Consider the following 23,930-nt stretch of genomic DNA (forward strand, 5'->3'; position numbering starts at 1 on the left):
ATTGACCAACGAAAACCAGCCGACCTCGTGGAGTCGGTCAAACATGTTCCTACGACTACGAGATTAAGTATGCCTATTGCTTATGCTATACTCTTCCTCTCCTAAACCCATGTAATTAAGTTATATGGTATCCGCAATCGTGATTTCTTTGGAGTAAGTATGGACCAGTTCAACATGTCACGCGGTGAGTTGGGCAACATATACCATCCAATGAAAGCCTATGACGTGTAATAAGCTCTTATTGCGATTAAAATTTACGCAACTCAATCTGCCACGTGAAAGGAAATCATCACTCAATTTGTGGTTGGTGTGACGAGTAAAAGTGGTAATTAAATTAATTTTTCTCTACCGGAATAGAAGAAATCTCACCGGCTACGGCCTGCCACCGGCGGTGGAGTGCCCAGCCCACGCAATGACCCCCCGAGATGACCAAATCGGCTGCCAGCCGTACTTACAGTTGTCAGACCCCATTGTGGCGTGCCGGTCATATCCTACCAACCTTAAACCCTCCAAAGCGCAAAGATCCCAGCCGTCCATTCCACTTCAGTGGCCATCGGGAAGGTGAAAATTTCTGTGTGTTTTAGTCAAAATTGTTAAAAATTAAAAAAAAAAAAAAAAAAAAAAAAAAAAAAAAAAAAAAAAAGAGAAGAAACGCGTCTTGAAACATTCCAACAGAAAAACCTACCCCCTCTCTCTCTCATACCACAATTTCCTTCCTTCTCCGTTCGTGTGCGGACTGCGATTATATAGTATGGAAAAGGGTAGAGAAAATCCAAATACTCTCTCTCCACTATCTAAATAACCACACGAAACGACTGTTTTTTGTCACTCTCTCTCTCTCTCTCTCTCTCTCTCTCTCTCTCTCTCTCTCTCTCTCTCTCTCTTCATAATCTGAAACTTTCTTCCTTGTTGACGCGGAACTTATCAATATTTTCAGCCCAAAATATTGGGGTTTTGTTGAATTTTCGGTTACGGTCTCGGGCAGTCGTCTTCTCTGTTGTGTATACATTGGAGGGTTGATTGGTTCTGAGGAAATATCATACTCTTTCTCCTTTTGGTTAGTTCATTTTGGAGTTTCTGTCTATTTTGAGGCTCTTCCTGGGGTTAAAAGGTTGCACCTTTTTCTCCAGAGAACCTCGACGGTACGAGGGAATTACAACTTTTGTTTGAGAAGATGGTGATATTTCTTTGATTCAAGTATTTATTGTTCTTAAAGTGATTGGGATTAATGCTCCATTTTTGGTCCTTCCATTTTAATATCCATTTCCTTATTGGGAGAAAAGAGAGGGGATTTTGCCCCTTATATGATATGTGTCTGCATTTGGAATTCTGATGAGAATTGAGACATCGCTATCCAGATGGGGAACAACTGCGTCGGATCAACGAAGAACACACTCATCCATTCAGTCTCGAATTCACTCTGGTGGTCTCGATCAACGGGCGGTTTTTCCAGTAGGGGAATCAATAGTACTGATGAAATGCCGCAATTGAGTAAGAATCCGTCAGAAGCTACTCTTTATGTTCAAAACAAGGCCCCAGAAGCAGTTAAGATAGCGGAGGAAGAGTATAAATCCGTGCAGGCTACAAGTCGGAAGGAGAAGGCTCATCCAGACAAGCCTAAGGAACCGGCACTGCCTCGGAAACACAAGGAGGAGACGTTACTTGTCAGGCAAGTAACACTTCCCAAGGTAGAGGTTAAACTAGCACCACCAACAATTCACATGGGAGAGGCTAGACCGGTCCAAGTAGTAGCGAAAAAGGAAGAGACTAACATGGGAGAGGCTAGACCGGTACAAGTAGTAGCGAAAAAAGAAAAGACTAAGCCAGCAGTGCCAGCGAAACCCAAGAAGCCCCATAATGTCAAGAGGGTAGCAAGTGCAGGGCTTCAGGCCGAGTCTGTCTTGCAAACAAAAACAGGGCACTTGAAGGAGTACTACAATTTGGGCCAAAAGCTCGGACACGGGCAGTTTGGAACGACTTTTCTCTGTGTGGAGAAAGCGACTGGAAAGGAGTATGCTTGTAAATCCATCGCTAAAAGGAAACTCCTGACTACAGAAGATGTGGAGGATGTGAGGAGAGAAATTCAGATTATGCATCACTTGGCGGGGAATCAAAATGTAATCACAATTAAAGCAACATATGAGGATGCTGTTGCAGTTCATGTTGTCATGGAATTATGTGCAGGGGGTGAGCTTTTCGATAGGATTATCCAGCGAGGGCATTACACCGAAAGAAAGGCAGCTCAACTGACGAGGACTATAGTTGGAGTTGTAGAAGCTTGCCATTCTTTGGGTGTCATGCATCGTGATCTTAAGCCGGAGAACTTTCTTTTTGTCAACGAGCAGGAGGATTCACCGCTTAAGGCTATCGATTTTGGACTATCAATATTCTTTAAGCCAGGTACGTCTTACAATTTGCTTTTTCTCACCTTACTGATCCATCTTATGTTCATTGTTTTTCTTTCGATCCATCTCATTTCCATTTATGATTTTGCCTATAGTAACTTAGATCATTTTAAAATCGATACCTTTGACATTTCGGGAACTTATCATGCGAAACTCCAATCAGATTGGTATTAGTATCTGAATGATGTCAAGCACGTCCTGTTATGTATATAATATTTCTTTTACTTTGTCAAACCATTTCCAGCTCTCAGTTATTAGTTGACTTTTAGGTAATTTTCTGGTGCTACATACAAATTTTCTGTGTCTTTTATGTTACTGATACAATTAATTTACAGGGGAGATATTCGGTGATGTGGTTGGAAGCCCCTATTATGTTGCGCCAGAAGTCCTGCGCAAGCACTATGGTCCCGAAGCAGATGTTTGGAGTGCCGGTGTTATCATTTACATCCTCTTAAGTGGGGTGCCTCCGTTTTGGGGTGGTAAGAGTTTTAATCTGCCTACCGGACAAACTTTTTTCTTCTTGTCTGGACTATGTGTGTAATTTTCACAAAGCACTCGTGCTCTTTCCCCTCTTCTTATTCTTTCTATTCATTTCAAACAGAAACTGAGCAAGAGATATTTGAAGAGGTGCTGCATGGCAATCTTGACTTCTCATCGGATCCCTGGCCTAGAATTTCTGAAAGTGCCAAAGATCTAGTTAAGAGAATGCTCGTAAGAAACCCAAAAAAGCGGCTAACTGCTCATCAAGTTCTCTGTAAGTTTATATGAATGTACATAGTATTAAGAAAGTGACACTGTAATCCCCTTGTCAATAGTATGCTTGACGCACGCATTTGCTCTTGATTTTATGCATTCACTTACATTTCTCTTATAATCAGATCCTCCGTGCAATACGTTTAACTTAGAACATGGAATGAATTGTACCATTGACATGATTGATTAAAATTAAACTTTGGGGGTGAAACTTTTATAAGTGAAAAGAATTGGTTTCATTCTGTTGGAGGATTACATCAGCAGTGCAAACCAATAATGTATGTTCTGATTTCTTGCAGGCCACCCATGGGTTCAGGTTGATGGAGTGGCTCCAGACAAGGCTCTTGATTCCGCTGTTTTAAGTCGCTTGAAGCAGTTTTCTGCAATGAACAAAATTAAGAAGATGGCTCTTAGAGTAAGTCTTGCATTTACCATTTATACTTAAAACTTTATTATAAATCATTGTGAGTACTCTCCTCTAAAATCGACTTTATTGTGTGCAGGTCATTGCAGAGAACCTCTCGGAAGAAGAAATTGCTGGTTTAACAGAAATGTTCAAGATGATAGATACTGACAATAGTGGTCAAATTACTTTTGATGAACTCAGAGATGGACTCAAAAGATTTGGAGCTAATCTAAATGAGTCCGAAATATATGATCTTATGCAAGCTGTAAGTATTATATCAGGACTATTGTTCACTGCCTTTAGGTCTTCGGAAAACGATCCTTTCAGGCATGAGGAAAACTTAAAAATTCTAGATAATCTATGACCCATCTTGTTAGTAGATTACGAGAATGCTTGCATTATTTTTCCTAGAATCTGTTCGCTATTCTATGATTGCTTATGTGGCCTACGGTGTTAATCCTTAAGTAATGCGAGAGTAAACTAGCATATCAATTTCCTTTCTTCGATTGAAGCAGATTATTTTTGTAACTTATGAGGATTTATCTCTTGCTATTCTTGTTTTGTTGTTCTTATACGAACGCTACTTGTTCTGAAATGCAGGCAGATATTGATAATAGTGGCACAATTGATTACGGAGAGTTTATAGCAGCAACATTGCATCTAAACAAGATAGAGAGAGAAGACCACTTATTTGCAGCTTTCTCATATTTTGACAAGGACGGCAGTGGCTACATCACTCAAGACGAACTTCAACAAGCCTGCGAGGAGTTTGGCATTGTCGATATTCACTTGGAAGAATTGATCCGAGAAGTAGATCAGGACAATGTAAGTACACGACGTTCCCAAATCATAGGATTGATGCTAAAAACAAAATGGAAACTTGTTCAAGTACTTACTGTACTTGTTTGTTTTTTCAGGACGGGCAAATAGACTACAACGAGTTCGTTGCCATGATGAAGAAAGGCAATGCAGATTTTGATAAGAAGGGGGTTCACACCAATGCCCTCAGCGTTGGATTTAGGGAGGCACTCTCTGTTTGTTAATAATGGCTCCCTTTCTCCTTCCACCTTTTGTGAATTTCTGCAGCTTTTGAAGATTTGCAGAGCTGAATTAAGGTCTTCGGTAAATATGAATAGGTGCCATCAAACTTGACGTTTGAATTTATTTATTAGTATTCAACTAATTTGTATCAAAACAGATGGTACGTACAATTTTAGGCTATCTTCTCATGTAATATACGATAGAAAAAACTTACTGTACATAAACACATGCGTAACCTCTCTGGTTATTAGTGTTTTTTTTATCGTGTTATTGGTTTTTATTACTCGATCAAAGAGGAAGGTAAGACTCCCAACTCAGTTCAACTCAAGGTTGTATATAGCTTTGAATTATGGTGTTTGGAAGCATTCAAGGGCGGAATGCATGACATCAGTAGTGAGGTGAATATTCTTAATTGATGGAGTTACAAAACCCTTTGCTTACAATTTCATTTTTGTTTTCTTTATGGAATATATTTTCTATTATATATGGACAGTTAATCATGAAGATACTATTTGTTATTAAAACCGTTGATTAGTTTGACACGTATGAATAACTAAATGATCTCTAAATTGAATGATGTTTTGCAGACATAATATTTAGATGATAATAACGATAATGAACAATTCCAATTACGTTGTTCGTACAGTGAACACAAACATTATCGTTCTTCGAAAATCTCACTACTTCTGCTTTCCTGTTTCTTGGTTTTGCTGATTTTATTATTAACTTTTTTGTGTTGCCACGTAAGTAGATATATCGGTAACATTGAACTAACAGTCAAACAAACACAACAACAAACATGTATGTATTTTAGAATTAAAACATAGCTACATGCAAAACATGCCAGTGTTATGTGGCAAGAAAATTATTGCCCATTATAAAACCCTAAATTGAAAATCACTGTTTGAAAACAACACAACAACAGACATATATTACATGCATTTGGGCTGCAAGTCGCGACGGGCACGATTGCATTATTTATTGAGAGGGAGGGAGTACTGCATCTGATGAAGATGTAGAAACCATTGTTATTTTGGTCCGGATGATGGAGAGTATCGTGCGTGCATGCATGCATGCATGATGAATTATCAACATCAAGCGGTTCTGTGAGGGAATGGAAGTCGAAGTAACTGACTCCGGAAGTAACTGACTCCGGTGTAATCATCAACTTTCTAATGTTTTAATACCGGCTCACATGATCTTTTTTATGATTATGCCGGCGATGATAGGTGTCAGTCTGAATGTAGGAGAAGGGAACATCGCATGTACCCTGCCTAACTTGGAGGCTCAGTTTTACCTTCTTCTTTGGTGGTATTTCAACCGGGACTTGATAGTTCACATTATCTTCTGTCGTGATTGAGTCCCCCCAAGCGTATATATAGCTACCCTCGACGGAAACTTCGACCCTACCTTCTAAGAGGAAAGGAACCCCGGTTTCAAAGGTGGTCTCCTTTATCGAAAAGCCATTGTCCCATCTGCTGGTCTTGGAGACTTTGTGGCAGAAGCTGACAATTACAGTGACGGGAAGATGGGTTACGTTAGAAAACACAAATTCCAATAGAAAAATAGAAAACACAAACTAAAAGCTATTTGATCTACAGGATTCACTCTCCACTATATTGGAAGAAATTCTACGTTCGAATCACAATGGTCTTAATCATTTGAAAACATCATTATTTCACATTATGCATGAGAAGAGTTCTACGTACTGTAAAGTTAATTTGTTGTTTAACTGTTGTTTTCGTGCACCTCAAGTTTATGGATGTTATGCGTTCATCAAGAGGGCAGACCCTGCTCTACTAATTTCCAACCAGTACTATTTGACATGATAAAAGCTCGATCACCAGCTCAAAAGTATACATGTAAGTGTTGTCGGTGCCACAAATTTCGAGCTTCAGCTCTTAAGTTCAATATTTTTAGAGCAAATGATACAGCCTTGCGGAAATTGTGGGATTGGCTTAAGTGGGGCATTCAACTTATTAATTAATTTTGCACAAAAAGTCTTTGTATAGATCACCACCTAGGATCCAGATTCTCTCCCCTCTATTTTTTTCCTCCATTCCAGTCTTTTCTTATTTGAACGTTCACAATTAAGTTACATTAACATCTTGTGTTATCTTTTCTGTAAAGAGAGAGAAATAAAAAGAGGAAAGAGATAGAATCCTACTTCCCGATATCAGGTTTAAGATTGGTCACAAATTCGATATATAGAATAAGAGTACTACTCAACTTTTCTTTATTAATTTAACTTGGAACTGCTTTCAATATTAAAAAGACAAATATCAATAAATCAAGAGCTAGTTAATAAGTGTTGCTCAATTTAAGACCGAAAAAATGAAGACGAGGAAGAAATAATCTTGGGCTTAAAATGTAATTACCCTTATAAATGTGAACAAATACATACCTCACATAGCATACGCCTAAAGTAGAAAATGATGCTTCGGGATGCAAAGGGGGACATGGACCTTGTGCTGGCCAGTGGCCAATATACAAAGTTGTCGAAAAACTGCAGTTTAGACTACAAACAACTCATGAGCTTCAAATTATGGAGCAAAGGCAAATTCTGTGTCAGTTTTTGGCCGCAGGGGCCATCCTTCTGAGACTTTTATGGTCCTGTCTCTTTTTGTTTTCTTATGTTTTGGTCTCACTGTGAAATGTGGGTTCTTGTTGTTTGTTTTTCCTTGAGATTGCACATGTTATGTATACTTTTGTTTTTATAAGCTTACAATTGTTTTGCAATTTCGAAAGATTTTTTGTGGTCGTGATTACCACACAAAAAGTTTAGAGGGAGTATTTTTGTTCCTTCATTTTTTCTTACCATTTTTTTTTTTTTGGGGCTTTCTACTAAACTTTTTTTTTTTTTTTTTTTACGGAAGCGATAGAGCATCTTATAACCAAAAACAACCAATTACAAGAGGTGCTCTATGGATTCATTTATCTAGTGACTAATTTCTTGAATTTGATGCACTTTCATCAAACCATTTGTCACACGTACAATAGACACAACAAACTAGCACTGGAACCCTCACACAAAGCCATCAAAATAATGAGGCCTCACAAATCACCACATGTAGCGACACAAACAACACCTACTAACTAACCCTCACTTTCTTACTCTGTCAAAGTTTCATTTGGTCCAAATTTTATTTTTACCCTTTTTTTGGTGTTCTTAAATTCAATGCACTTTCATCAAACCATTTTAGTAGATTTAGTTAAAATTAAACAATGGTTGGTTCCTTCCTTATGAATTATGACACATATATGAAAAACAACTTATTCAAAATGTGAAATTTATTCTCACGTGTCAAAATGTAATATGTTTATAAAGTAGAAAGACACATTCTATGATAGATGATAAGTAAATGATTCCATAGTTAGGGAGATTTGAAAGATGTCAGATGGTGGAAGGGTTTTTTATAGTCGTATCCGATCAGTATCAACTGTAGCAGTATTATCTTTTAACTAAGTTAAAACAAATGTTACTAGACTAAATAATGATCAGTGCACTGTCTTCGATTGCTAAAATAAAAATAAAAATATTGTCAATGAATCAAATATGTGGAGATTGCATGAAAATGCAATGAGGGCCAAGAGGGCAAAGTGCCAAATCACAAATGCCGAGGACAATTGAGAATCCAGCCTAGCCGTTGAATGCAACGCACCAACCACAAAATCCCGACCATAAACCCAAACAATTCCATGTTCTTCCTTGATTGATCCCCAAATGGACGGCCGAGATTATCAGGCAAGTTAAAAGCAGCCGTCGGATGGCCATCTCGCACGCACGTAGATACAGCTCACGCGCGGTTGGTGGACGTGGTAGGGTGTCCAGGTTGGCCTAACGTGAGACCAATCATGCCACTCGGCCCTGCCACGTCATCGGGAAAGACAGCACCACCTGTGAACCCCACACACAATAAAAACGCAGACCCAACGTTCTCCAACAGTAACTCTCCTCCGGCTGTTTTCAATCATTGGTTGATTTGTCCTTTGACCATTTTGCCCCTTCCAGTTTATTCTATTCGATCATGCTGCCTGACCATTTTGCCCTTTTTCTTTCTATGTTTGAATCATAAAGGCTCAACCGATCATTAAATCCTTAAATTATTACATGAGTAAAAATTAAGTTTATAAATTACTTTTGGATAAAAGAAGTCTAACATTTCAAAAACTGTTAATTTCATCCTTACTATTATACTTAAAGTTATTTTATTTAATTTTTCGTCAATTTAAGTCACGCTATACATTTTAGATGGTAATACTATCTTCTTCTTTTTTCTTATAAGCCCTTAACGTTGCATATAAATTACGAATTTAACATCTAGTTTACTCTCCAAAGTTAACTTCATACAGTAATTCTTCAAAAGGTAAGTCCTTAAACTCATGAAAAAACTATCAATCTCCCTCCAAAGTGTATCGCATGCATGTCACATGATTTAAATTGACGAAAAATTGAATAGAATAGTTTCAAATCTAATATTAGGGATGTAATTGGTTGATTTTAATTAGTTTAAGAACTGATTTTTTTTCAAAAAAAAAATGTTTACAAATTTAATTTTCACTCGAATGATAATTTAAAGACTAAATCAACAATTCTCTCGGTCATGAATAATATGATGAAACTTAATTTTCTTGGATTTGATAGTCACATAACATTCAAAGTGTAGGCAAGGGAAAAAGATAGTTAATTTGTCTTATTATTTTTAATTACTTTGAGTAATCTCCAACTAATATTTTAGTAGATGATAATAAAAAACACTCTTAACCTTTGATTAATTTTTTCTTTGCGTAATATTTTAATTAATATATATATATTTTTGTTTGTAATCTAACCATCAAGTAATTTGCTTTGTTTGGTATTGACAAGATATATTAATCAGATTGTCTATCATATCACACCCACTATTAGATGGAGACAGACAATGAAATAAGAAAATCCCCTAATTGATTGTTTAATGCTCTTAATCATCCCATTGGGGTCATGGTGAGATAGTCTACACAATCATGTAAGGTAGAGAACTTGCTTATTCACTTCTTCCATTTTAATTAGGTTTTCAATTAAGCTTTCATTTATGGATAAATTGCATTTTACATCCTTGTAGTTTAGGACAAACTATAAGGGTACCCTTGTAATTTGGTTTCTGTCATTTAGAAATTGACACATTATTATCCTGAAGTTACAAGTTGTTACATTATTGATCCTTTAATTCATTGAACTAGTGTCGAAGACGATCTGCACTAACTGAAACTGAACCGAGGGCTGTTAGAATGGTCAAGTTGAAACTAATCTCGACGAAGAACTAATAACAAAATAATGTTGGTGTTGTAGTGGTTTGGTGCCAAACATTCTACGTAGGAAGTTTAGGGTACGAATTGTCAGAATTCGTACTTCTAAGTTTTGACACATTAAGGTCTTGGAATTTGCTTGATAAATGTTCGAGCTCGTTTAGTACAGAATTGAATTGAAACTGGTTTATAAATGAAAATTATGTAACGATTTGATAGTCAGCAACTCAAAATTCTCAAAAGATGTGGTCGATTTTTGCTGGATACTAGAAGTCCACCAAGAATTTCAATATTTCAGTATAAAAAAATCAGGAAACTGTGCACTAGTTGAATACTAGAAGTCCATAATGAGTCCCAATATTCAATAACAACTAAAAATCCTCAAATTATTCAATAGTTTGTCATCGAATATAGTTTCAATAGTAAAGCAACATCATCATTATAAGTTGTCATAATTTCCAGCACCACCGTCATTCATGGTAAGGAATATCACAAGAATAGAGAATTTCACTGTATTTAGTAATGTAGGCAACAATACTACCCTTATCAAGATCCGCAATATCTTTCTCTAATAACTTTTTAATTAGTATTTTCTTATATAACATAAATTCCTCTAGCAATGTGTCTTCAAGTAACATCTAGCAATGTGCCTTCAAGTAACATCTCACTTGCACCTACGTAAATCTTATAACCAATTTAACGGTCGAAAAAACTTGTCATCGTTAGAAAACAATTTTTCCCTTCAAAATATAATCCGTATTTCCATAAATGGTAAACGAAATCCTTAACATTTCGCAGAATCCACAACTCAATTGCATCCTAATGTGCATTTTCTAACCTTAACAAGATAAACTCTTGACACCCTCGATCTTCTTCACACATCCCCTTTCCCTCCATCACCATTCAGAATTCAAAAAGTTGCTAGTAACTTCCATAGTGGCAGTTTAGTCATTTTCCTTCACTGTTTCCAATCTCTATCCACTTCATTGACACAGCCATCTCTCTCTCCCTCCCTCGGATTTCTCGAACCCAACCAGAGCGTGCATCACCAACTCCCTCCTTAGCTTTCAAGTTCCAACCATCAGAAGCACTTACCATCACAAAGTGCTTCTAATCCAAAAGCACAATCAATATATTCCTCTGCTCTGTTCTTATCTTCTTCTCTCATAATTCAGCAGTGGAATTTTGCTTCCATTGCTATTTGGTCTTGCTATCAATCACTCTTTCAAGTGCTTATTTAAATCGTTTAGTCCCAAATTCAACAAATCAGGTTCGAAAACTGCCTGATAATTTCTGTAAGTGATTATTTTATATGATCTTAAAGATTATGCCTTAAATTCTTAACCTTTAAAATGCTTATTTTGTTGGGTTTCTGCGTTTTCTTTGTTTCTGTTGCTTACCCTTTTCTGGGTATGTTTTGAGACATTGCATATGTTGATAATTTTCTAGAAAATGTGAGTGCACAAGAACTAAATCATGAGCCTCAGAGTGTTGTTTTTTGGTAATTAATTCTTCAAAAAAAACTGTAGTGACAATCTCAGTTGACTAATTATACAATTGGTTTAGTTGGTTAGATTTCTTTTTCTTTTGAAGTAATTCCGAGCCGCGTATTTTCTCCAAAAGGCTTGATGGGATTTTGGATTTTGTAAACGTGATGGAGTGTTGAGTGTAAAGGGGTTAGCTTCCATTGCTGTGCAGATGTTTGGTTTTTGAACGAATTTCGCAGAACTGTTGGAATGTTGAGGATTATGTGTTGTGGATCTGGAATGATATACATTATGATCTCAGAATTATCAAGCGTTTCATGACTGAAATGATAGGAACTCCTTCCCAGTGGCATGTTAGGATCGTTTCATCATAAAACATTTCATGGTGTTTTTGGTTTGTAGTTTGTCATGCCACAAATTATGCTTTAAATTTCTCTTTTTGATGGAGGGATAAATCCAGCCAAATAGAAAATGAATATTTCGAGGGTATGTACTCGTCTTGTTCTTTGGTACATTGGGAAATATCAAAGTAAATCCTTACCTTTCGAGAACCTGAAACGATAAGTGTTGGTTTGGGAGTGCTTATTTAGAAGTGATTTTGGTATTTTAAAAGTTTCATCAAAGGCCCTGAGTGATTCTCGCTTGGGAATGATTTATTCTCATTGAAAGCACTTTTAAATTTTTGCCAAACACTCTAGAAGTTATTTTGGCACTCCCGAAAATGATAGGAATTGTTATGACATATGAGTTCTTCTGGGGAGGATAGGATAACCACTCATGTTCGCTGCCTGCTTAACTATGTAAAATTCTGGATGTCTTAGTATTGTTATTTCCTACATGTCTTGCTGGTATATACTCAAGGTTCTAAAAGACGCCAAGTGCTAGTCAGGCAGTTGGCTGGGGTTAGCGCCTAGGTGGATTTAATTAAACTTATTATATATCGTTACAAATAAGTGCCTATTTATACTTAAAAAAATACATAATTGTATTGATATATAAATTGCAAAATAAAATGACATATAAATTATGAAGTATTAGAAAAGTGTATATACTGAATGATATAACTTATTTATGCATTTATTACGTAAGTATATAACTTCAGTTATATCATTCATGTTAATCAAAATGGTATTAAAGATAAGTTCTTGGTGATTTTGTTTCCTCAACTTTGCTGTGTCATTGTTCGATATTATTATTAGTTATATGATTTATTGGACAAGCCAAATGTATATCTCTAGCATAGTAGAACTGTTGTTTGACTTTGCTTACTTTGCATTTTATTTCGTGAAGTATTTCACAATGGAGTCTGAAAATGGGGTTACATTTGACGATGAGAGTTGTGTTATCGAGGAAAAACATGTAGATGTATCAGTACCGAGTTTGAGCAAAGAGGGAAAGAATGCTGATGGTAATGCTGAAGTTCCTGCCGTGAATGGAATATCTGAACCTGTGACAAAAGATGAAGGCATTAACTCTTCTGAAGTTGCAGTTACAGCCTCTGCGACTGTTCCGCCTGGTAAAAATTCAAAAGCTGCAAAGGTACTGCATGCCAGAATTCCTTGTCATTTGAGCTATTTCTCTTATCAATTTTCATGACACACATGTACCAATGCTCTTTCCTACTTGTGTTTTCTATTCAGAATCCTCATGCTCCGAACAATGGTTTTTCAAAGAGCAAACCGGCCAAAGAAAAACCTACTGTGAAGGGCGCAACTCCATTCCCTCGTAAGGAGAGGGCATTGCTTTCTCAGAGTCTTTCTTTCCCGGCAAGAGGATCTTGTGCAGATCCTATGAAGAAGAGCATTGATGTGTACCCAGTGAAAACAGAAATCAAACATGCTCGAGGAGCAACCAAAGCTGAGGCTCCCATTTCAGTTTCTCGTCTGAATAATCCAACTAGGCGGGCATCCACAGGAGTTCATTCAAAGGATGGGAACACAACTGGAGATTCCATTAAGAGGACTTCTTTGGCATCAATACCCAGCATTAGATCCTCTTCAGTAAGACTTTTTCAAGTTTTTACTTCTATAGTTTACTCCTCTTATTAGCCATCTTAAATGTAGCTAATGCCTGCTCTTAATTGCATCAGTCCGGCAAGTCTGGTTCTGTGGATACATCCGCCAATAACCCATCTAATGGGATCCGGTAGGTTACAACCGCTATTCAGTACGCGAGTGTACTTAACCTTTATATTTTTTGTTCAAACTTTATAGATCGTTGTACTGTTTACTTATGCGTAATTTGTGCATAGGAAAAGATTTCTTCACTGGAAACTTAATTCGGCTTAATGAAATTGATTAGCCATTTTATGTGATAACAGATCAGTTGATCAAAGTTTAAATGCTGTAAAAACAACTCTGCCAATCAAAGAGGATGATGATGCTCACTCCATTGCTTCGTATGCCTCATATCCCAGAGCATTAATTGTTTCACATCCCTTAATCTTTGCTGCCAGTATCTAAATTATTTAATTTGTTGTACTGATACCTACATGAATTCTGTGTTATGTCAAAAGGACTACACCTAGCGGGCGGAGGATCAGTGCTTCTGGATTTTCCTTTAGGTTGGAAGAACGTGCTGAAAAACGGAAGGAGGTTGGTAAAACATGTCTATAGTTTCTGATAAAGTTTACTGCTATTTTCAAAAGCTTAAAAATTCAGGATGCGAGCCAGAAATCGTTTTATATTCTAAAACATGCCCTGTCATGTGGGTCTCTATCCACTATTAGAGCGCTGCCATAGCATCCTCCCAATATGTGGAATTCCACATATTGGGAGGATGCAATTGCAGGCATTTTGGATGCAGGATCTTCTGCTCAACAATGATTTCTTATATTAACAGTTTTATTTTCAACTCGTATCACTAATGAACCTTATTTGTTGTTCATCAGTCACTAATGAACCTTATTCGTTGTTCATCAGTTTTTTACGAAGCTGGAAGAGAAGATACAGGCTAAGGAAGAAGAAAAAAATAACTCGCAAGCAAAATCAAAGGTGTGGAGACTAGTTTACAGCACTCCGACGATTGTACTTTTGTTCTTCATATATCAACTTGTTTATTTCCAATATTTCCAACTTCTGTTTCATAATTCCGTTTCAGCATATTCATTATATTTTCCATATGCTTATTTTGCAGGAAAGCCAGGAAGCTGAGATCAAGCGACTAAGGAAGAGCCTGACGTTTAAGGCGGCGCCCATGCCAAGTTTCTATAAAGAGCCTCCTCCGAAAGTTGAACTCAAGAAGGTAACTGTTAGACTCTTCTCCCACCTGTGCTTCAAGTTGTTTGCTTTTGTATAACAACATTGTATGTGACTCTTCTCTGTCCATCAATTTAGATTCCAACCACACGGCCAAAATCTCCAAAACTTGGACGGAACAAGAGCTCCATTTCTTCGCTAAACAGTTCTTCAGAAGGTGCTGGGGCATCTCTTAGCCCACGTCTGAATCAAGAACTGAATATTTCAAAGAAAGGATTAAAGACCAAAAGCGAAAAGGACGTCATAGATCCAAAGAAGCCTATTAGAAAGTCTCAAACTAGGCTTCCTTCTCAGGAAAATGCTGCTACTAAAACTGAAGCAAAGCTTGCGAAGTCACCACCAAAGGGTACCAAAGAAGAAACACAAGACCAGAAAGCGCACACCGGAAAAACTGAAGAAGCTCAGGACCAGTCAGGGCATCTTTCCGAATTCCAAGATGAGATAGAGCCTGAAGTGAGTATTGGCCAGATCAAAGAACCAGTCCTTGGTGCACCTATCCCGGAGATCATGCCCCATGAAGTTTCGGTTGGAGTTTAACGACATTAGTGATGCCGAAGCATTGTGTTCATAGAGTCTTGAAAGGTTTAAGTTGCATATTGTTGTGAATACAGAACCATCATGGGATGCTCATGAAAGTCGTATATTGATGTCTCTAAAGGTCAAATGTAGTTTGTTTTTTTATCAGTCATCAAATTACTGTGGAAATTTGAAGACAATGATCTATGGATTATGAGTCTTTCATGTATAATTGATGATTGCTTTTTATCCCTACATATCAAAAGGCTAAAGACTTTATGTTTCAAAATGCAATTGTTGGAACTCAGAACGATTTTTCTTGACTACCTGCTTACACTCAATGACGACACATATTTGACAATTGAATCCAATGGTTAACATTGAGTAATCGAGGATCATTGGATCAAATCCAAAACAGTCAAACATGCGTCGACACTAAACTTGCAAGTACTAAGCACTCGAGGTAAATAATTTGAAACCATTTTTAGGTTATTGTTCTTCCCACTTTCCAAATTTGCATTAAACACCAGAACTAAGGATTACTTATATGCCTTTGACCTTGGAAGCCATTCTTAAGACACTGCAAGTTTCTTGAACCAGTGATAAAGCTCATCAGGAAATGAACAAGCTCCATCCTCTATGAAACACAACTAAATTGGTTGGGGATTACTGATTAGGCCTCCCACTGTATTGTCACTAAGCTACACAATGTGTCAAACACTAGGTATCAAACTCAACACAATATTATACGTTCTCATCAAACGCGCGAGTTGAACCGTAAACTTTTCACTTACAAAATAAGTATTACTACACCGCAGTACTAGTTATGAGCAGTTTGATAAGAAACATTCACTGCAATCAAAATACACACAACATAAAAAGTCTTATCCGCTCGCATTATCGTGTGGAGAGGCTAGTTAGAGAATGATGCGATTATTTGTTGATAAAAAGCAAAATAGTCTGTGAAACATCCAAACCCAAGCTGAAATATAAAGTGTTGAATCATTGCACAATAACAAGTAAACAAATTCTACTGTAACCAAAAGCGATTCCGAATTGTCATCCTATCTGCTAAAACCAAAACATAAGCGTACAGAACTTATTAGAGATCAACCAATCTTCGTTAACATTTGAAGTGCACCTTTTTTTCATCTCCTCTTCCTATCAAAACAAAACCAGAACCATCCAGCAGTTGGGGTCAATGCACGGATCTTACTTCAAAGCAATCTCTGGAGTTTTTCCTTGTCCAAGCGTGTCTTGCAAGAAAATCGGAGTTCGTATTGGGCTCCAAATATGCGCTGGCGCTTTAACCAAAAGAACTTCTTTTGCAACTCATGTGTTTCTGTGTTTATGACCAGAAACTGTTTCTTGACATTCATTTCAAACTGTTCTCTGGACTTTTTATCAACATGAGGTGATCGTAACACAGTGTACAAGACTCTTGATTCCGGCAGTGCAATCTTCCTTGTGTAAGGTGGAAGTCCCCAGTTGATGTTTTCCGTCAATGGGCGACCAAATGATCGAATGGCTATGCATATCTTGGCGGCCATTACTTTAGGTGACGGTCTTTCTCCTTGGACGAGGCCTTTAACAATTACTAAACAATCTTAGTCATAGAAATCACCATGACACAAGGTAGATAATGATTTAAATATAAAAGAACAAAAATTTATATCCAATCTGGAAATTTCGTGATAAATGCTGGGATATGAAATGAAAATAAACTCACAAATCAGAGCATATACATATCTATCACAATTTTCAACAAATCATCCTTTGACAAGTATCGAAAACAGTGGTGAAACCAAGAATTTAGCTCGGGACATTGAACGCCAAAAATTAAATCTTAACTAACGGTATTTCATTCAAGGATCAAGGTTGAAAACAATATCACAAGTCATAACTTTCGACGCATTTTCGTACTGTGAACGTTGCATCCTACCTCATTGTCTAACAAGAACCAAGAAAAAATGGTTAACATTTGGTAATACAACAACAACAACAACAAAGCCTTTTCCCACTAAGTGGAGTCGGCTATATGAATTCTAGAACGCCATTGCGCTCAGTACTGTGTCGCGTTAACATTTGGTAATGGCAGTAACTAAAAATCAAGCAATACCATATTAACTGTTTTGTAATCCTACTCCCTTTTGAGAAGTGATATATCAATATAACCACAAATTTAGATTAAAAATGTGATCTTTATATGACATTTGCTCGAATTTTTCCATATGTTTCTACAAATCAAGTTATAAAAATCAGATAAATAAAATTAGCAAGAAAAATGAAAGGAGAAAAAGGATATGAATCACTAAATCAGTCCTACAAAGTCCAATACTTATCTTATTCAATTCAGGAACCTAACTGAAATTCAAGCCAAATTCTTATAAACAAAACAACTTTAACAAAGAATTAAGAACTGGAATTAAAAATAAATAAATGTCATGACAAGGATAAGCTATCAGGGCGGGAAGTTGCAGAGATGGGCGAGAGAGATAAACCCTAACCTGGATGCGGGAGTTTCAGACGGCGGGCGACAAGAAAATGGCGCCGGGAGGGAGGGGCGCGCTGAATCGGTGAGCACAAGGGAACGGCGCAGGGTAGAAGAACCCGTTAACCAAACGTAAATTTAGTAATGCTTATTCGACCAAAAGAAAATATGATGTGGCTCACATGTGAGCCCCACATGTATAATTTAATAAAGCCACGTGGATTAAGAAAAATGAAACTAAAGTTAAGAATTGGCGTCTAAACTTTCACCCTAATTTAATTTTGAGATTTGACTAAAATACTCGCATGTAGTTAATATAATCACTATTTGCATATGAGATTTTTCAGTGTGTTGAAAATACGATCTGGTATTAGGTGTTATAATATAAGTGGTTGAATTTTTTTTTCAAGTATCCAACCACTTGTATTATGACACTTGGCGTATCTGTTCGTGTTTCCGACACACTAATATGGTTCTCCATCTTGATGGTCATATGGTGCTGTACCGTCAGATGTTGATTACATTGAAGCATTCATGTAATCAACAGTAAGGTTTTTGTAACCCATGGCGGTCTTTTCAGCGTTGATGGAGTGAAATTGAGCGACATTAGAGCGATTAATCGGTTTTGGTGAACCTCCGGAGGAAGGGTTTATGTGTGGTTTTCTGTGGAGTGATCCACAAGCTAGGCCTGGAAGAGGTCCGAGCAGGCGAGGTGTAGGTGTTTCTTTTGGTGGCGACGGGACGCAGGAAAATGCGATCTCACCAAGTGAAGGATGAGGGATATGAGTTTGAAGCCTCACATTGTTACTTTCTCGGAGTGCCACGTCCAGACATCAAACCAATGGCATATGCAAATGCAATTGACTTCTTCTGATTCTTTCAGTGATTTTTCGCTGTCCGACGACAACTTTCCGGTTGAGTACAACTTTGTCTCCAGAAGGCTGCTAACGGAGAAGATAAGTGTGCTTCCACCATGGCAACCCCTCTAAAAGAATCAGGTGAGTCTCCAAGTAATGATATCCATGGAGGGTTGCCATTAGTGCAAACGATACATCAAAAGTTCGAAACATGTGTAGAGTGTCAATGAGATTGCATAATTTGAATTAAGGATCAAATCAACCGCATCCAACGGTATAAAATTACAGGATCCATACTAACAGATGACTGGTTTCGTAACATAAAAGGACAGAGACGTGTCTCGCATTCAAGGGTATATCCGAAAAATTCTAAATAATGGGCAAAAAACAAATACGCGTACAAAATTCTCCTCCCTGCATAAATTTTTCTCGCAGCCTCTTAACGGTTAGCCTTGGCAACTCTTTCAATCTCATCCTTCTTCTTGATTGCATAACTGCACAAAAAACACCACCAATCGTCAGCGAACAAACAATAAAAAAGGGAAAGAAATGCAATCGGACTGTAAATAACTTTGGAGAAAATAACATGTAATAGGCAAATAAGCACAGTACCTGTTAGAGGAACCTTTGGCAGCATTAATAAGCTCATCAGCCAAACACTCAGCAATAGTTTTGACGTTCCTGAAAGCAGACTCACGAGCACCAGTTGTGAGGAGATAGATAGCCTGATTTACACGTCTCAAAGGTGAGATATCCACAGCTTGACGCCTAACAACTCCAGCAGATCCAATACGAGTTGCATCTTCACGTGGACCACTGATCGGCAGAAAGAAGACACACAGCATGAGGAAACAAAAAACAAGGATATGCAAATATAGAACTGAAAGAAGAAGAAAGGTCACATCCTTCGTAATCCCAAGTTCCCAACAGATGTAAAAATCAACATGTAATCAGGAAAACTATACTAAAGGGCACATAAGCTTCCCCTTAAGCATCAAACAAGGGACAGAGGGCAACATATATTATTACTATGAGAAAGATATTAACTTATTGGCGTCTGTACCTGTTAACAACAGCATCAACAATAACTTGGATTGGGTTCAGATCAGTTAGCAAATGGATAATTTCCATCGCGTGCCTAATAATCCTGACAGCCATAAGTTTCTTTCCATTGTTTCTCCCGTGCATCATGAGTGAGTTTGTAAGCCTCTCCACAATAGGGCACTGAGCTTTCCTGAATCGTTTTACCGAGTATCTTCCAGCAGTGTGAGGTACATAAGTTGCATGCTTGGAAGGTGCAACTCCAATGTAATCCGCCAGTGAAATGTCACTGACCTAAAAGTGGCAATTCATATTATAATTAGCAGCCGTGAGTATAACAAATTAATCAATATATTCAACAAAAAAATGAAATTTATCACAGGATTAGGGTCCGAGGACACATGCTTTTAACACACATTTTGTCACCCATTTTCTAGGGTCCATTTTGTAATGTATTTCAACCATCCAAACCATATATATGTAAGTACATCATTCATAGATCATTCATTTTAAGAAAATAGACAAATCCAAAACCATTAAGACATACATTTGTAGTGAAGAAAATAGACGAATCGAGATCTACAAAGAAACACTAAATTTAAGCCAACGGTCATATGGTTACAATTTGGGTACTTTTTGGTAGAAATGAACTTTGAGGTAAGACATACAAGACAGACAATTGGATGATCTTTGAGGTAAGACATAAAAGATAGACAGTTGGATCGTTTAAACACATTACGGAGTGTGCCCCACAAAAATATGAGTCAAATGTGTGTGTTACCGGATCCCAACTTGACACATAATTACCAATTAATCGATAGCAACAATCAATGGTCATGAAGAGAATCAACATATATACGAAATTAACTAAACTGTACATACACTTTTACGGCATCAAATACATGTGACAAGAACAAACTTATACGTACGGCGCATCTAAGAAACAAAAGGAGGCCACAGATGTCTAAAATCTTAAAAGCTAGACAGCAACCAACAAAGATTTACACGACAAACACAGATCCTCGAGGGCTAACCAACCATCGGTTCACTCTGAAACATTATCTCATACCTCAGAGTATGTCTACATCAAACCTAATGTACCTCTAAATATATGCGATCAATAATTACAATCCACCTAAACTTATTTTTACCAAACTCAACCACATTTCATCAAATTCATCAGAGATTCTGGAAAAACAAAGTACAAAATTTAAGCGAAAACGCCAGAAACCTGGACATCGTCGAAGCTCCAGCGGTTGAAGAGCTTGACATCATAGTGCGGCTGCGTTGGTTCCATTACAGGAGCAGCTACATCAGCAGCGGCCATGGTTTCTGTACAATCGCAATTCAAGCTACAACCGTAAGAAAACTCAATGCTCTAAACACTAGTTTGATTAAAACACCTTCACCCAGAAAATGGGATTACAGAAACCTGATAACTATTTGACAATGCCTGCCTCAAATGTTCCAAATGCTGAACAAATTAATTAATTACGGGGGCTTCACCCATATATTTATACAAATCAAGTTATAAAAAAATTAGACAAATAAAATTAGGAAGCAAAATAAAAGGATAAATCACAAACTTTTAATCACATTAAGAACAATATTTACGATTCTTTAATCTCTAATTTCAATTCAGAAACCCAACTGAAAATTGAAGCTTAATTCTCAATAAAACAATGACATAGCGAAGCATTAATAAAAATTAAAATTAAAAAAAATTAAGAAAATTAAAAAGTTCATAGTAAGTAGCAGATTCCATGAAACTGACCTGGAGGTTGGAGTTTCAGAGGAGGGTGGGAGAGCTTGGGGAAGACAATAAAACGGCGCGGGATACAAATGATCTACTAGGGTTTTGGTTTTTTTTTTTTTTGGTCAACTACTAGGGTTTGGGTTTTGGTGTTACTGTTTTACCCTTCGCTATTGTATATATTTTCACTTCTTTTAATTAATTCTTGAAATTATTTTTCCCCATCCAAACTCATGAGAGATTTTTCGATGTACCCGGACAAGTTCCATAACAATACATCACATGTCATGATGTAAGTGGAAGGATATTGAGAAATATGCATTAAAGTGAGACATATCAATCATGTCGTCTACTTATATTATAAGACATGCGTCTCATTTTACACGTTTATTAAACAGCGAAAGTGACTATTTAGCACAAGGTGTTTGGTGCCCTTAAGTATTGAATAGGCATCAGTTAAATTAATCTTGTCCCACTTATTTTATACACCTCATAACAACTAACTTATACACTCCAAATCTTTGTATAATTTAGTTAGATTTACGCTAAAATTAAAAAAACTTGTTTTGCTCATGCGCATCATTGGCAAATTGGAAATGAATCCAATCAGAGGAGTGGCAATGGCAGCATTAGAAAAAACAAAGACTGGATTGGCTATACCAGAGATTCCACCACCACCCTTCTCTTTTTCATCTTCTTCTTCAATTTGATTCAATGGAATGACCAAGTTTTTCTCCATTTTGTTTCCTATGGGGGCATGCGGCGGTGGAGAATAATTTGTATAGTACGAGTTCACCGTCACGATACTGTCCCATGCCAATAACAATAGAAGATGTAGATTATTAGCATGGGTGAGTCGGTGACCCAGCTCACTCATACTCAGCCATAATAAAGTGTTATCATTCCCCAATTATTATGAATGATGTACTGGGTTTTTATTTTGCTTGCATTTTACTGGATTTAGAGGTCTATTCGCCTCGGCCTAGGTCCATTTTGGTTATAGCCCAATGCACTAGAATTTTAAGCCATCTTTGTTTTTGTGCTTTGAAGCCCATTCAAAATTCAATATGAATATGCAAGGCGTTATTTATTGCGTTATGCTTTACACATACTCGTTTTTATTTCTTACATATCTCTTTTAATTTTTTTTCCCAAAAAGTTTACATATCTTCATTTTCAAGAAACGATACAGTATTACATTGCAGGTTCCCTTGAAAGAAAGGTTATTAGACTTTGAGCTTGTGATAGCCTGCTGGTAAAAAAGTTCTAGCTCTGCCCTTATTGATTAGGTAGGGTACGTTAAAATTCTTAATACAATCACCCATTAACGATTTGACACAATCATTGAATGTCATTACAGCATATCTAATTTTCACTAGGTGATTGAACTAAAACATCCAAGCCAAGTCCCTAATAAAAGTTTCAAACAAATTTAGTTTGCATCTTGTGACTTTGTCTTCAAATCAACATATTTACATGCGTATTCGGTCATTATGCAAATAAATGTAGAGTCATGAAAACAATTAACCAGTTGAAAATCTCTGAAGAAGAGAAAACCCAGTTAATCCAAGTCTTAGAGCTCAGAGACACAGACCATAGTCAATCCGAAGATGATTTAGGTTCTAATTCGTCTTCTTCCAATAATTCCTCAAGTAGTCTTTCAGCCCCCAACATTAAAATATGATGCACTGATACTTGTTGTAAAAAGATTTCAGTCCTCAATAAACAAGAAGAACAAGAAGATCTTCTTATCGAGTTAATCAGCAAAGTAAATGATCCTGAATTAAAGTAATTTTATTTAAAGAAACTTAAGAAGTTAGTCTCCCCTGAAGAAGCCAGTACTAGTCAACCCCAAGTGGCCCAAAAAATCTGTCTTGCATAACCCTGGAAAGGTTTAACAAGGCTAAGAAAGAAATTACGGTCAAAGATCTACAAAGAGAAGTCAACAAAATTAAGGAAGAAATTAAGTCCTTAAAATCATAAAACATAGAAATTCGCTCACATCTCAGTAGTATCCAAACACAAGCACTCTTTAGCAATAATGATGAAGAACACAATAATTCTTCCTCAGACTAAGAATCAGAATCCAAGTTCATAGAAAATCCAACAGAAAACCTAGTTTTAGGATTACTACAAAAAAATTAGGATCCAGAAATGGTATTCTAAAATAAAAATAATAATTGAAGATTTCCAGTTAGAAATAATTGCCTTAATTGACTTAGGTGCAGACTTGAATTGTATTTAAGAAGGTTTAATTCCCACTAAGTATTTCCATAAATCAACATAAATTCTTAGTGCAGCAAATTAGTCACCAATGCAGTTAAAATATGAAATCCCAAAAGTCCATGTTTGTCAAAACAATGTTTGTTTTAAAACTCCATTTGTTTTGATAAAAAAAAAACATTTCAAACCCAGTCATTTTAGGTCTCCCATTTATAGCTCTCCTATATCCTTTTCAGGTACACCATAACTGTATAACCACCAAAATGTTAGGACAAAAAAATCACATTTGAGTTCTGCACAAAAACAGATTTCAAAAAATTAAGACAATTACAAAAAGATAGTATCTCGAAAACCATCAATCTAGTCACCAAAAAATCACAACAAATTAATTTCTTAAAAGAAGAAATTAATTAC

General features: G+C 36.8%; 4 protein-coding genes across 5 annotated transcripts; 2 read left to right on the plus strand and 2 right to left on the minus strand.

Moving 5' to 3' along the window:
• The first annotated feature begins 747 nt into the window (after positions 1–747).
• On the plus strand, positions 748–5,053 carry LOC126594391 (calcium-dependent protein kinase 26-like). Its single transcript, XM_050260698.1, has 7 exons — positions 748–2,400; positions 2,741–2,884; positions 3,007–3,159; positions 3,458–3,573; positions 3,662–3,829; positions 4,165–4,389; positions 4,482–5,053. The coding sequence occupies exons 1-7, from the start codon at positions 1,359–1,361 to the stop codon at positions 4,605–4,607; spliced, it is 1,974 nt and encodes a 657-aa protein (XP_050116655.1). The 5' UTR covers positions 748–1,358; the 3' UTR covers positions 4,608–5,053.
• Positions 5,054–10,883: 5,830 nt separating this feature from the next.
• On the plus strand, positions 10,884–15,440 carry LOC126593287 (protein WVD2-like 4). 2 transcript variants are annotated; one of them, XM_050259314.1, is made up of 9 exons: positions 10,884–11,161; positions 12,669–12,917; positions 13,019–13,378; positions 13,468–13,523; positions 13,699–13,776; positions 13,894–13,972; positions 14,300–14,371; positions 14,514–14,621; positions 14,714–15,440. In XM_050259314.1, the coding sequence occupies exons 2-9, from the start codon at positions 12,678–12,680 to the stop codon at positions 15,170–15,172; spliced, it is 1,452 nt and encodes a 483-aa protein (XP_050115271.1). In that variant the 5' UTR covers positions 10,884–11,161; positions 12,669–12,677; the 3' UTR covers positions 15,173–15,440. The 2 variants fall into 2 exon arrangements, with proteins under 2 accessions (XP_050115271.1, XP_050115270.1); XM_050259313.1 differs by having other exon boundaries at positions 10,885–11,186.
• Positions 15,441–16,368: 928 nt separating this feature from the next.
• On the minus strand, positions 16,369–16,701 carry LOC126593635 (ribosomal protein S10, mitochondrial-like). The gene has a single exon (XM_050259729.1). It carries the CDS (start codon positions 16,699–16,701, stop codon positions 16,369–16,371), a length of 333 nt encoding a protein of 110 aa, XP_050115686.1.
• A 2,014-nt stretch (positions 16,702–18,715) lies between these two features.
• On the minus strand, positions 18,716–21,460 carry LOC126594261 (40S ribosomal protein S5-like). The gene is made up of 5 exons (XM_050260502.1): positions 21,315–21,460; positions 20,772–20,872; positions 19,563–19,834; positions 19,112–19,315; positions 18,716–18,993 (listed from the first exon to the last, which is right to left on the minus strand). Exons 2-5 carry the CDS (start codon positions 20,865–20,867, stop codon positions 18,939–18,941), a joined length of 627 nt encoding a protein of 208 aa, XP_050116459.1. The 5' UTR covers positions 20,868–20,872; positions 21,315–21,460; the 3' UTR covers positions 18,716–18,938.
• Positions 21,461–23,930: the final 2,470 nt, after the last annotated feature.

The sequence above is a fragment of the Malus sylvestris genome, chromosome 12, assembly GCF_916048215.2.
Source record: "Malus sylvestris chromosome 12, drMalSylv7.2, whole genome shotgun sequence".
Classification (NCBI taxonomy): Eukaryota; Viridiplantae; Streptophyta; class Magnoliopsida; order Rosales; family Rosaceae; genus Malus; species Malus sylvestris.

Coding starts and splice junctions, on each gene's coding strand:
- LOC126594261 (XM_050260502.1), bottom strand. CDS start 20,867: ATGGCCGCTGCTGATGTAGCTGCTCCTGTAATGGAACCAACGCAGCCG. Junction 19,835..20,771: donor GGAGCTTCGACGATGTCCAG/GTTTCTGGCGTT, acceptor TGCCACTTTTAG/GTCAGTGACATTTCACTGGC. Junction 18,994..19,111: donor GCCAAAGGTTCCTCTAACAG/GTACTGTGCTTA, acceptor TTTTTTGTGCAG/TTATGCAATCAAGAAGAAGG.
- LOC126593287 (XM_050259314.1), top strand. CDS start 12,678: ATGGAGTCTGAAAATGGGGTTACATTTGACGATGAGAGTTGTGTTATC. Junction 13,524..13,698: donor AACCCATCTAATGGGATCCG/GTAGGTTACAAC, acceptor ATGTGATAACAG/ATCAGTTGATCAAAGTTTAA. Junction 14,372..14,513: donor ACTCGCAAGCAAAATCAAAG/GTGTGGAGACTA, acceptor CTTATTTTGCAG/GAAAGCCAGGAAGCTGAGAT.
- LOC126593635 (XM_050259729.1), bottom strand. CDS start 16,701: ATGGCCGCCAAGATATGCATAGCCATTCGATCATTTGGTCGCCCATTG.
- LOC126594391 (XM_050260698.1), top strand. CDS start 1,359: ATGGGGAACAACTGCGTCGGATCAACGAAGAACACACTCATCCATTCA. Junction 2,401..2,740: donor ATCAATATTCTTTAAGCCAG/GTACGTCTTACA, acceptor ATTAATTTACAG/GGGAGATATTCGGTGATGTG. Junction 3,574..3,661: donor TTAAGAAGATGGCTCTTAGA/GTAAGTCTTGCA, acceptor TATTGTGTGCAG/GTCATTGCAGAGAACCTCTC.